Source organism: Siniperca chuatsi, linkage group LG8 (genome assembly GCF_020085105.1).
Source record: "Siniperca chuatsi isolate FFG_IHB_CAS linkage group LG8, ASM2008510v1, whole genome shotgun sequence".
NCBI lineage: Eukaryota > Metazoa > Chordata > Actinopteri > Centrarchiformes > Sinipercidae > Siniperca > Siniperca chuatsi.
In genome coordinates this window covers 3,698,940-3,713,538 of record NC_058049.1, presented here as the reverse complement: position 1 = coordinate 3,713,538, position 14,599 = coordinate 3,698,940, and the positions used below count along the sequence as shown (strand labels likewise).

Sequence of the window (14,599 nt, the reverse complement as noted above, 5' to 3'; positions counted from 1 at the left end):
TAGTATGGTAGGTCAAAGTTGAACCAGGAAATCAGTTTACAAACGAATCGATGTTTTTAACAGTTTGGGTGATCATTTTACTGTAAACCTACAGTTTTTGTTTGGCTAACATAAGGGTTTGTTTCAAATGTTTTGCCTAAATGTCTACTTGTGTCTCTTGCGTCCTCAGACTTGTTTTGTGTTCCAAAACCTCAGCAATTCAGTTGGTTAGTACAGTGTTATTATTACTGGTAGAAATAATGGTCATAACAACAAAAATAAGCGGAGGGAGAGAGTGAGACAGTGAGCGCGAGACAGACAGAATGTGTGTGTGTGTGTGTGTGTGTGCCTGCGCACTGTCATGTGAAAACCTTGCAACTCCACATCTTTATCTTTGGTCATCTTCAGCTGATTGAACACACATTCTTTTCTTCCTTTAATGGCCTCTGTATGAACCTCTATAAGAACACTTCAGGGTAAAGTTAAAAATAGATTATCGTCCATCAGCACAAAGCTGTTTCTGAACCAACATCCACTATGTCAGCTACTTGCAGGTTCAATGTGTATACAATAATTGTCTGTTATGTCATGTCACTTCTGTTTGCATGTTTAACAGCATCTCCTATAAATTAATGTTAATTTGCATTCATTTTGCATTGTCAAAACTTTGGCCATCACTAGCCTGGTTTTTAACTACTACAGTTCCTGCCTATCTCCAATTTCTTCAGTGTTCAAATAAGTCTGGTGTTGTGCTCACTAGCTGCTGTTTCCACTGTTGGAAAAACAACAGGGTCACTTTCCTGAGCTAGATTCAGAAAAATAGTTAGCTTTAGGCACCAAAACTACTTGGTTAGGTTTAGGAAATAAGGCAGAAAGCCCTGAAGGAAAACTTCTCCCACGTGCAGAAGGAGCAAGCAGGAATCCAAAGTCATATAAACAGGTAAAAGGGCAAAACGCAGGTAAGGCAGGCAGAAACAGGGCACCGAGACATTACATACCCAGCAACATAACGAACTGGCAAGGAACAAAAGAAGTGAACTGGAATAAGTAGTAAAAGGCTGATTAAGGAATGAGGTGTAGGTGGGAGATGGGTGGGGAAGTTCAGGTGACTATAGGGCTGATGAGGATGGGTGGGGAAGTTCAGGTGACTATAGGGCTGATGAGGATGGGTGGGGCAGTCAGGTGATGAAAAAAGGAAGGAAAGTCTGAGGACACCTGGACAGCTAGAGGATGGCAGGTCTGGGGAGTTGCAGGAAAGTACAAGGCCTGAGAGATGTGAGCAGAGGCTGGAGACAGAGACCGAGGGGAACTTAAGAGCAGATTGCAACACAACCACAGCTTCCATGTTGACTGAAAATGACATTAGCAAGAAAGACATATCACTCGCTATTGACTGGTTTGGGCAAAACAAATAAAAAGCTTGTGTCTGACACAATGTCTACATTGTCGATCTTTTGTCACTGGTTATTCCTGCAATTGTACCATATCCATTCATGGCAAATATTGTTGAATTGTTAAATAACAGAACTTTGAATACACTGACTAGTAGTGTAAGACGGTCCAAAAGCCAGATACACCAACTTCTTACATTGTTACTTTCACCTGCAGGATATGAACATCCACTACTGGCTCCAGTGGCACTGAACAGTTTGGATCAGCATTATCTTTGCCCAAAACAAAATCATTAACGCAGAATTTTTGTGTGAGTAATTTGTAGAAGACTGGGATGGAATTTTTATTTTGCAAGTCTTTACTCTGCAACCAAAAGGCATAACGTTTATGAGCATATTACACTCTAAAATCATCCTACATCAACCTCAGCCTCATTTGTCTCAAGGCTTAAAATCTCGAACTTGTCATCTTCAGCTCTACTTCATAACTGACTTTGATACAACTGCTGATTAGCGTTGTTAGCTAGTTTTCATTATCCCATTTATCCCACTGAGGCTGCAGGCAGGGATGGTGCACTGGTGCATTGGACCAGTGGATCATCCCTGCCTGCAGCCTCAGTCATACTGTACATCAAGTCCCTGAGTGTACATAAAGACAAAGTGCCAGTGTCAACACGTTTAGTGATACAGTCCTGCTCGTCCTACACTGAATGCCAGCTGCTTTTGTTCTGTACCATGTGTAGCAACCTAACTAATCAATACTAGAGTCACTTTCTTTGCCATATGTATTTAGTGTTCCATACAATACCGATACATTAACTGATTCTAAATATAGCTTGATGTTCAGCATCAAAGAGGACAGACAAACTGTTCATGTCAGCTTGAAAAGCACATCACTCTTTCCTCAATTCAGTGTTGAGATAAGCATGAATTATCCCAAAAAACGGTGAGTCAGCGCTCCGACTTAAGCCCTCAAGAGACATACATTACTGATAATCAACCCCCCCTCCACTCCACAGCTTTTCAAAGCTCTCAACCAATTTCATCTCATTGTTTTGGTCTGCTGATCCATCAGGTTAAAGTCAGTCAACAGCTTTTACCAACCCCCTAAACATAACTGCTCCTAGCGCACAAGTTCAAACAACCCGGTGGTACACAACCTGCTCAGCAAGAAACGGTGGAGACAAAATCTGTCTGTTAGCTCAAAGATCTCAACAAGTTGGTACATTCAAGGTTTGGTGCTGCAAGTCTGTTTTAAAGTCTACATTCTGCCCTCTAGTGGACAAATAAAGAAAAAAACTTTCGACTGGAGAAGTTGAATGGCTAAAATTTAAAATCTGATACTGTCCAACCAATGGACCAACCAACGAATCCATTGAACTGCTGTTTACAAGTTCTGGTTCACTTGTAATTGTGAGGTGTGGGCCTAATCCAGCTCAATATGAAAAGCCAAGTAGGGCTAGCACAATTGTTATCACTATAGATACATCTGTTGATTATTTTCTTTGTTTTTCTTGAAAAACATTCATCTGTCTGTCCAATTTCGTCCACTTGTCCAATCTGGGTCACACTGTTAAGCAAGGTAGCATGCCCCCCCCCCCGCACTCCTTGGGAGATCCAGAGGAATTCCCAGGCCTGACAGATATATAATCTCACCAGTGTGTTCCGGGTCTTCCCCAGGGGATCCTCCCAGTTGAACAAACGTCATAAAATGTCAGAACTAATGACAATTTCTCCCAGAGTTTCCAGAGACCGATATTTTATCTCAAGATTTCTCTCTGATTAGCTGCCAATGAAAAAGTATTTAATATGAAAAAAAGAACAGCGAGCACATTTTGAAGCTGTAACAGTTAAATGTTTGGCATTTTACTTGATAACTGACAAATGATCAGTTATCTCAATTATAATGCATTTTCTGCCGATCAGCTTATTAATCTGTCAACTATTTCAAAAAAGTATGATTTAGACTGAAGAAAATGAACTGTGCGTTTGATTACAACTTGTGTCATGGCAACAAACTTAACTGGACTGACTGGCTGAAATGGTTTATTTCAAAACACAGCCTCAGTCCACACACAAACACTGACACACACATTTATGCATATAACTTATCACTGGTTGACAAACAAAGAACACAAACACTCGATAATACTGTACACAAACCTTCCGAAAAAATGCAACGGCAAAACTTGAGCACTACAGGAAAGCAAAGCAATAAAATTCAACATAATCACAGACGCATCTGGAGAAGAGCTTCTCCTTGTTATAGTGTGGGAGGAGAGATTCACATCACGTCAATTCATGAAAACTGGAGAGAGCTGCTGCTGCTGCTGCTCAGCAAATATTTCTTATTTATCTTTTCTAAAAGAAGATGCAGACTACAAGTGTATTGTTCCAGTGAAAATAAGGGGTGTGTGCACTGGTGGGTGCGTGTGTGAGTGTACATCTGCATGTCTTACTTAAGCAGAAAAGAAACTTTAAAAACAGAAAAACATATTTTTAGTCATATATTTATGCCAGTGGAGTCAATCTGAGGAGTCCATGTTGATGTATAACTTACACCTGAAGTGATTTGCATTGACTGTAAAATTGCAAGTACTCTGGCACGGTTCTTTATCTGCAGGCTCTGACTGTTCGTGGGCGAGCTGGAGAGAGTGTGAACTGTAAGTGATACAGCTTTGATCATCTGATCATCATATCAGTCAATAACACGACAAGTTGTACCTCCACCTTTGATCGAGGCACGTTGATTGCCTGCATGTCTGTCTCATATTACATAACCATAATAAAAGCCCTGAAGTAACTGCACAGTAAAATTAGTCAAGTACAAGTGACGTGTTTCAGTTAGAAATGACATGAATACATTTTAGAGCTGTGCTAGGACTGTTCTACAACACTGAATGTCAATCAATGAAATGGAATAAACTGCAGCTGTCTGTTTGTATTATTGTACAGCAGAGTGAGAGGGAGAGCTGCAGGAATCTGACAATAGTGTGTAATCAATTGAGTGTAATATTATTCTATCAGATCTAACATGTAGCAGCCAGAAACTCTTTGAGAATTTTACTAATTCCTACCCCAAAAACATAAACTTGTAAAAGTCCTAAAATCCTTACTGGTCTTTGAAAGAAATGTTTCATTTGCATGACATAAGTTATGTGGTAAAAGTAGGCGTTGGCAGGGTCAGTGGAAATCTCAGATTAAGATGAAACTCAAGAGTTGAAAAGCGATGGAAATTCAAATAAAAAGCTTATTTAGAAACGTTTTCAATTTAAGTTCTGTCATAAAACAGAAAAGAACAGTAGGCTAGAAGGATATAGAAAAACCACATATTCATATATCAAGAGAGCACAAATTAGTTAAATGAGAGTAAAACCCATAAAAGTCAACAATCAAGAGCAGATAGTTACTGTTACTCTTAACTGAAAACCTCAGAAACACAATAACTTCCAGTAATCCAGGAATAACCTATTAGTGATTTTCCATCAGTGACTGTTCACCTACAGCCTCCTGCTTCACGCGCACGTGACGGCAGTCCTTTCTGTGGATCTATAGCCCTCGTTATCGATAGATTACTGATCGGAACAAAAAGGCGCAGTGGCAGGCCAGCCCTGCAGCCTCACACACCCGGAATAACATGTATGGAAAAAACGATGTGGCCTAATTCCCATTTAAACAGATCGATATGAAGGGGGAGTTTCTAGCACGTGGAGGTCAAACGACGCTTGGCTCCAATGTGTCTTTTTACTCTGACAGTAAAAGCAAACTTTGGGAACTAAACTCTGTTATTTAACGTTATGGGACGCAATGAAACACACACACAAACCATCACAATATCACCCCTGATATTACCACCACAAGTTCATATTACAATATTATGATATTAAAATGCCACAGATTTTAGACTAAGCTGGCTACTGAGGACAACATTTGGTCTAGGAATGTAAATCTAATATTTGAATCAAACTGCATTGTTACTCATGTGGGGATTCCAAATACCTCCAAGGTGACTTTAAACTCACATGTGAGTACCACAAACTTCAAATTAAAGCAGGACAATGAAAAAGATGTTTCATTCGAGGAAGGTCACACTTGCTCTGGCTTGTGAGCGCCACCTTAGAGGTCAACCGCTCATACTGGAGACACACGAGCTGGAAATGCGTACAGTAGGCTGATAATAAATAAAGCGGACTGAACTCACCATTTCCGTGTGGAGACGCCGGGTCCTGAAAGCATGCCACGGCACTAAATCCCCACGAGCCAGAATAACATTGTTCTTCAGTCAGAGCTCAACACGAAACTAATTACTGAACCTGAAAAGGAGAAAGTACAGTAGCCCGGGGTTGCGGCTGACGCTCGGGAGTCTTCAGAGGTGAAATGACAAGCGGAGCGCAGCGGGAATGTGGAGAAGTGTCCGTGCGCAAAAAGCGGCTGCGCTGCGCGCCTGGAGACACCGTGGAGAAAGAGCCAGGGGGAAAGTGGAGAAACCTCGTGGACAGGCCGGAGGGGGTTCGTGGAGAGGTGAGGAGACCCTGCGGAGACAGCGCGGAGTCTGACCGGTCTGAGCGGAGTCAGCGGCGTAGATGTTGCGCTATGCCGCTCTCCCTGAACTCACAGGGACATTAACCCGCTCTGGTCTAGTCCCTCCTCTTTAAGTGAAGGAAGCATCTCTCTCTCTCCCTCTCTCTCACACATGATTGATTTGGCTGTGGTTGTGTCGCTGCTGCGCGCTGGAGTGAAAGGAGAGATGTGATTTTGTAGGTCAAAGGGGCGCAGAGACAGTTGTCAGTCATGCTTCATTTGACTATTTATTCATTTAGCAGAGTTATTACAGAGTAGAGTCACTGTAATTAGCTTCAGACAACATCAACAACATTTGTGCCAACATCAGTGGTTTAGGACATTATTATTTTATCATCTACATCAGACTGTATATGTACTTGTACTCTCTAATGGAGAATATGAAGTTCGCTTGACTTTCATCAGAAAATCTGTTTTATATTCAAAATTGTTACTGGGCCAAAGATCTTTTGGGGCTTCTTGGAAAAACTTCTGAAACAGTATTTATACTGTCGGGCTCTGGACACCAGGTCATCATATGGATCATGTTCTTTATCTAGATGGTATCCTGATGTGGTGCAACCAAATTACATATGAATTTAGCAGTCAGATTCAGTTGCTTGGTGTGAAATCATTCTTCATGCATAATTTCACTTTGGGGTGGATGCTGATACCTCAAAGGGTCGAGAAATGAAATTAAGACAGAAAATAAAACAGAGACTGTGACCGTTAGTCCTTCAGGATCGACAAATAAGTAAATGATGAAAGGTGACATCTGAGCTCAGGGCATGTCCCTGTGTGAGGATTCTTGGTTATCATATTTCGTTTGGAGAGGAGAATACAGTAACAATAGTGTAACATCTGGCACATCTCAGGAAGTAGCTTAGCAGATCAGATTTCACTCTTCTTTTTATTGGTTAGGTGCAATTACACCTGTTTTAAAGCAAACAGTCCCTATCCACATCCAGCTATAATCTCAAAGAGCAACCCTAACACCTGTGTGGATGAAAAGCACTGCCCTCTATGGGTTGAAAAGTTCAGGCCTGTTTTACTTCTGATCACACCCAGATGTGAGGTAGTGTTGCACCATAGTGCAACTTGACGTGTTACAGTAACCAGCGAGTGGCAGAGTTTTCAGCAACCACTAGAGGGCATTGCAGACAGGATTACTGGAACGGATGTAGCCACTCCCGAAAGGGTCAGATAACTCAAATTACAAAAAATAAAATATAAATAAAACATATTTTCCCCATGAACCCTTAGCGGTTTTATAGCCATGCAGACAGTTTCAGTTTTATTTGTTCAGGTTTCAAGATATCCGCCATTAACCCTTTTGCTGCCACCCCAAAACAATGTGGCTGATTGGAATTTTGTTTGTGGTGCCAGAAGCAGAAAAAAATGTGGCTTAGGGGTCAAGATGCCGACCATGAACTGTAACGTCCCCTGTTCATCTCTATTATTCAGAATAATCAACAGACCTCACAGTTTACAATTTTTGATTTCTATACAAAAAACCTATGAAAAATGTTGACAGCAAGGTCTGTTGATAATCCACAGTGTTTGTTTCAGGGCCAATACCAAGCAAAATCAAGGAGACAGATAACCGATATTTGGAACAGATACACGTTTATGTTTAATTAAATGCTGCAAAAGAGAACTTTTCAACATTATCTTTTTTCTTTTTTTTTAAAGTGCAGGGAGCTCCCAGTAGCAAAGAGAGAGAGAGAGCGAGAGAGATAAACTAGTGGTTGCAGGCTGACATATGCTTAATCTATTACAGCAATACAGCTCTGGAAAGCCTATAAGTAGGTTTCAATTATTTAAATGTTATATATTAACAATATGTGATAACAGTAATGAAGGAGCCTCGTTTTGAATGACAGAGTCAGAGACAGCTTCAGGACATACTCCAGTAACGTCAGCTAGTAGTCGTAGGTTGAGACAGAGTATGACTGGCCTTTTTTTTATTATGGATCAACAAATGAACTTGTTGACGTTAGCTATCGCACCCATGTCCATGTAGCTTTGCTAGCTCACCTGTTTAAAGGGCAACAGAGTTTCATTCACAACAAAAGTGAAAGCAAAGTTGACATTACATTTGCTAAACCTAACATTACTTCGCTTGCTACCACCATTATTACTATTGGCCACCTATAACACCAACTCATATGGGCGAGTAATCTTATGTTAGCAATATGATAATTTAGCTAACATAAGTTACATAAACAAACTCAGTTATCTCATTAAAGTTAACTGTATTTCACTGCAACAAGTGCATTATTCGGGGACTCTGGCAGAAGAGTGGCCTTTTCATTGGTGTAACTGGGAAATTGGGCATACTTGTCGTCATAGAAATACATCATAAGATTGTGGTGTTTTCGCTCGCTCACCTGAACTGCGAATGCGTTCCTCTTTGCCCGTCTGTGTCACAATAGCCTTATGTGTTGATAGGCTATTACTCGTGACGTGTAACCAATCAGATAGTGGTGTGGGCGGGACATTGAGCGAGACTACAGAGTGGTGACTGTAGACAGAGAGAGACGGCTACATCAGAGCCAAAGTAACGCATTTTTAAATAAATGTATTTCATCTGCAATTGGATTTTTAAAAATTATTTAAAAAAAATAATCGATTCCAACAATTATAAAAATTTATATCGGAGCCGATAATGGGCCAGGGTGATACTCAGTCGACCCCTATAAATGAGACATTGTTTCTGAAAAGACATTAGTTTTGAGTTTTTCAGATGTTTTTTAATGTTATTTTTCAAAAGTATGAGAGAACATGACTATATTTATATTTCGGTGGTAGCGGAAGTGTCCAGAGCAACAATCTCTTAACCTCAGTAAAACCTATATTATCTGCATGGCTGGATAGTACTAGCATTAAGTCAGAAAACGCATTTTTCTTTCGGGAACTTGATGAATTTGCCCTCTGACGCCTTCAAGCAGGTTTCATTGTACGTTTTATAGTCTTACACTTGGAAAGCTGTTGAGTTCAATTAGATTCTCACCTCCATATGAACAGTGAACACCACTGTGTCTAATATCCAATTATTTTGTAACAAGATCAACTTTGGCCTCATCATATTTTAACTTTTAAAAGGAGATCAGTAAAGACGTGGTTCTACTTGCTTTCTGTATTTCTGTATAGGTGAATTTATAAAGCATGATATGAACACATCCACGAATTCCATTTTCTGTAAATCAGTGGGTAGATAAAATTGCACTGCTTAAGGTCAGGAACTTAATGTAGGTGAGCGGGATGTTTACACCATTTCATCATTAGAAATGGCACTGGTGTTGAACTCCAGGTCTCCCTCTCTCATCTCCAGCCCATCTGTCCATCTGTCCCCTGACGTCCCTCCATTCAGCTTTTGTTCATTTTTCCATCCATCACATCTATCTTTTAAACTGAAATGATTGCATCTCTATTTATTTCTCTCCCTCTGCCTGTTTGAGTTTCTGTCTTCCTCTTTATTCCCTCAGTCTCGCCCCTTCTAGGTATCTCTTATCCAGGCCAGTTGGTAATGAATATGTCAGCTTAGTTGGAGCCGCAACTATAATTCTGCCTTGGGCCATTCTGAATGCTTGAATGCAACAGTAAGATGGAACATTTCTGCAAGTTTTTTTCAGGTTTAGTCAGTGGTGTCTGAGACTTCAATGTAACTCAAGAAAGAATGAAGAAATACAGTCAGCAGAGTAATGTTGAAAATGTGATGTAAAAACAAATCCAATGAATGAATGTTGTATCACCCCCAGAGGCCACAATGGAGCAATGACACACATCATTCTTTCATGTTATGTAAAAAAAACAGTCCGTGGTTACAAAGATATTGTGTGTGACAAATTCATTTCCACCTTTAGGCCAAACTGAAATTTTAATAATGACAAAACAGACCAATGACCATGGGCGTTGCCTGGTCTGGGCAGATTTTTTTCTTAAGCCCCGAATAATTCTCCAGTTTGAGCCGTCGTCCCGTGTTGTAATTTTGTATCTTCAGTGAACGAAACGGAGACAAAACCAATCAGAGAGGGTTTACAGGAAAATACGTGGAAATACTTGTGTCTTATTGGCTGACAGGTCTCTGTGCCTCCCCTTGGCTAGCGACACCAAATTAGCCTAGACTTGTTTTGGGGTGATTTTACTTTGCTAATGTAATGGTCTGCCTCCCAAGAATGAGTAAGAGCCGCTGCTCATCAACAGACTCTCGTTCAGAGAGCTAACCCAGTAGTACAAAGAGGCCAGCAACGGCAGAGAGAGGCAGCGGGCTAAGAGCCAGAATATTTTTCATCTTACTCGGTAAATTAAGGGTTCATTTTGACCAAACCTGAGATGGTGATTGTTGGAACAGTGGAAAGACTAACCAAGACGGCAAGTATGTATGTTTTACGATGAGTTAACAAGGCAATTAAGCTAGTCTTAGTTTGGTGAAAGAGAGAAACCTGAATTAAGAAGGTGTACAGTTGTATTTTTCTGTTTAATAAGGAAAATAAGTGTAAGAATATTTCCTTTCTTTCGCACACACTTCCTCCAGTCCGCTGTGGCCTCTCTGCTCTGCCTGTATGTGTGTGTGAGTGAAAGACATTTTAAGATTCCAAAAAACTAATGTTAACAAAAATACATTTAACTGTTTTTCCAGCAGCAGATGATGGAGACAGATCAATTGAAATTAGGAAACACCCATCTAGATCACACCCTATATGATGATTACCTGGGGCTCAAAATCAGAGCCTCAGGTATCTTTGGTCTGGCAGTGAATGCAATGAAACAAAAAGCATGTAGAGCATTTTATGCAATTAGTAAGACATTTTGCAAAATAAATATACCAATTATAATCTGGACTAAAATATTTGACAGTGAAATCCAACCAATCGCCCTTCATGGTAGTGACGTTTGGAGTCATCAGGACTACACAAGATGGGACAAGCATCCCATAGAGGCCCTGCATGCACAATTCTGTAGGTCCATGTTAAACATCCAAAGAAAAACACCAACCAATGCATGCAGGGCAAAATAATTAGGCCATTAAAAAAGAACACTCAAACTTTGATTACATCTCAAATTGAGCCCCACACTGAGATTTCAGGCAATACAAACCCAAAAACTGAACCCCAGAAAAAGTCCCTTCTGTCACCTGGTTCTGAGACTTACTGATCAAATAACACCCTACACTGTTCAACCTCAAACCAGCACTGCTTTCCAACCACGTCCAAGATGGCTATCTCGAACACTGGACAAATCAAAACAAAACTCAAAGCAAACTTAATTGCTATCTGGCTCCAAATATAAACTGGCAGAGTATCTCTTTACTGTCAGAGATACAAAGCAGAGACAGATCCTGATCAAATACAGATTTACCATAGAGAAAGAACGACACAACAGGTCCTGGCTACCAACAGAGGAAAGAGTCTGTGGTCACTGCATGACAGCTGAGGCAGAGGCAGAGATGCACTTCCTCTTGAAATGTGACAAATATAATAATATCACAGTGGAATACTTGAAAAAAATTTGATTTGTTAATCCTAAACCTCCCAGAACTAGATGACAGTGAAAAGCAACATATTCTACTAGCGGCTAAATGTGCTGCACAATATGTGACTGCATGTCACAAACTGAGGGAAACATAGTTAACACAACATCACAGAATATGACATAATTATCTTGACATAGCCTATCATACACACTCACACCCACTCATACACTATGCATACTATGGATACTGTACTCCTTTATCCTCCCCTAAACATCAGCCCTTCATCAGCACACACACAAAGTTACATATACACATACATTTGGACAGTTTTGATGTTATATACTGTATTTTATCTATGTTGTGTTATTGCTAATATTACTGTTTTTGTATATTTTCCAAATATTTTATCAATTCGTACTTTGATGCTTTGGCAAAATTGTTTTTGAAACTGAGGTACACATTTAAGTTTTTCAATGATTAAGATATGTACTTTGAATGTAAATAAGGTGCCAGAATGCATAAAAAGCATCACAATAGAGCTTGTTTATCGAAAAACATGACACATAACATTGCCTCAAGTTTTGTCAAAACTCGATTAGTGGTGTCCGATGCATGAACGCTGGACAAATGAGCCAAGGCTGATCTATTGTCCCACCCACGATTTATTCATCAGAGACAGCAAACACTGAGGAGAACTAGCAACAGAACAGTGAAGAGGCTACAAACCTCCTCTCACTCTGAGTCACAGTCTGGTTTATTCTCCAAATACTGTATGTCCACATATAAGGAATTAAAGTTGGTATTTACTCTTTGTATTAACACATATGCACAAGGAGATGAAAATAAATACACATTGTAAGGTATAGCTCAAGAGAAGGCATAGGCTGAAACTACTTAAATATAGAAAGTAGAAGAAGAGTTTAAAAGACTTTAACAATACTCATACAGTCGATATGGGCAATATTAGAGTGTACAGAGTGAGGTGGTATATACAATAAGTATATACTGTAGTATTTTACCAAAAAAGTACAAGTAATATTGCACAGTATGAATTCATGATTAAAATTCTTGATTTTTCTGTATGAGAATGTGATGTGCAGACTGATTGCATGGCATTTGATTCTGCACAGTTAGTATTTAGGCTATTATGCCACAGAAGTGAATGCATGGATGGTTTTGTCCGTGTAGGTGCAGGAGTGAAAATAGCATTGTGAATGCAGCATACGTGAATAAATGAATAACTTGTTTGTCCTCACTATGTTTGTAGGTGGACAGCTAAGCAGGGCTCAAGAGAGGAGTTAGCTTTAAAAAAAAAAAAAAAAAGTGTTAACTGAAAGCAATGTGAAACAGTGAATACCGAATCAGTTAAAACACTGACAGGGCTGGGAGCTGTGGAGCCCCACTTGAACAGTTGAACAGTTGCAACTGCACCAGTTGGAGGCACAAACTAAAATAAAAATAATAAAAGTAATTCATAAATGGGCAAATAAGTGGTAGGGATTAACAGATCAAATATAAAAGGGTATACACAAGATATGACTTAATGTGGAGAGAAGATTTGTAGTCAGTGACACCAGCCTCCTCTGCTGTTAGTTATCTAACAACAAAAACTCTTCATTACAGATTGCTGGAGCAGACTGTAGACACCAGCCAGAAAAAGCAACTATGAAACCTCCAAGTTGCTTGCAACTTTTAAGCATCTCCTGTCTCCTGCACCTCCATCTGTCTCTCGCTCATATTTCTACTTAACTCATCCTAATCATTCTAATCAGCCATTAACAAGCTTCTCAAAAAGCATCAAAAACCATTCGAGTGAGTTAATTTGATAATTCAGTCAAGAGGAGACTTCGTGAAAGCAGACCGACTCCTGCGTAAGTGAATTTGAACTCCAGTAAGGAGAATTACTTTTACTGGTTGTGTTTCTAAAAATAGCTTTACAGACTTGGTTTACCAGTATTTCTGTGCTGTTTTGAATGTGAATGTGGTCATTTGACCTTTTTTGAATATGATTTTATGTCCAAACAATTTAAATTTCTTAGCTACATAACCACAGTGTTCTTAACAATCACTGTCCTTTTGTTAGTAAGATTTGGACTTCCATGACGGAGCCAACTGGAGAATCAGCAGATTTGCGGCTCAGCTGCAGAGTCTCTGTTCCTGTTCAAATCTTCCGTAGACAACCAGTAGAGTATTTTCCAAATCTGCAAGGGTTGGCAGTTCGATCCCCACCACCTCCTGTCCACATGTCGACGTGTCCTTGGACAAGACACTGAACCCCAAATTGCTCCCGACCCTGTGTGTTAGCATGCTGCCATCGGTGAGTGTGTGCGTGAATGGGTGAATGAGTGGCAAAAAAAAGTAGAGGCTGCAGATCTAAATGTGTTTCACAAAGTTCTGAAAGTTCTTCTTACAGCTGCTTTGTTTGTTTGTTTGTTTGTCTTGTTTGGTATTGTTGATTCATCAGGGAGGTTCCCAATCAGAACCAGCCCACCTCTAAACTCAGAATACCCTAATCTCAACTCTAATCAAAAATTACAAAAATTCAAGGATATAGAGAAAACTTTCCAACAAAATGTCTTCTTAACCAACGTTCCAAAGAGTATAAGCCTGAGCGGATTGGAGGTTGCTTGTAGATAATACATATCTCTTACCTGCTTTTTTTTTTTTCTTAGTGTTTTTAAACATAACACTCTTCCCCACTCCACCACCCATGGGTCAGCTCTGATTCTTCTTCTTGCACCACAGGTGGAGATCTTCCAGAAAATAAACCAGGCTTTGTCGAACTGCTAATTAGTCCAAACATGTTCCCAAACATGTTTACATTGTCTAGAAGTTAAAACTCAAACTGCATTACTGAACAATCACACAAACCTGCAGCTCTTAGTCCAATGTCTACTTGTGCTCATTCACCAAAACAGTATCACCAGGATTTCACATGTATTTACACAGGAGTTCCTGGTTACACCATGATTAAACGGGGTGGAGACATTTTTGTATTTTTAAAGAGAAATGTTTCCTGAAGCTACCAGTTATGTTCATCTCAACACCTGCTTATTGCTTTGTGAACACATAATTGCACAAATGGTATATATATATATATATATATATATATATATATATATTTGACCAAACTGTGTGTTTATGTTGAGCTGCCCCACTAATGGTTTAGTCCACACAATTAGGCCTCACCTGG

The 14,599-nt window shown here is 39.8% G+C and overlaps 1 protein-coding gene across 4 annotated transcripts in view; it reads right to left on the bottom strand.

Moving 5' to 3' along the window:
* htr4 (5-hydroxytryptamine receptor 4) overlaps window positions 1-14,341 on the bottom strand; it is a 177,556-nt gene extending 163,215 nt beyond the window's left edge. For 3 of the 4 annotated variants that reach the window (XM_044205694.1, XM_044205691.1, XM_044205695.1), the window contains exon 1: window positions 14,058-14,341. In XM_044205694.1, coding sequence (XP_044061629.1) covers window positions 14,058-14,118 — 61 coding nt within the window. In that variant the 5' untranslated portion in view covers window positions 14,119-14,341. Of the gene's footprint in view, window positions 1-5,571; window positions 6,050-14,057 lie in introns of those variants that run through there. The other variant, XM_044205692.1, reaches the window with a different exon arrangement.
* Window positions 14,342-14,599: the final 258 nt, after the last annotated feature.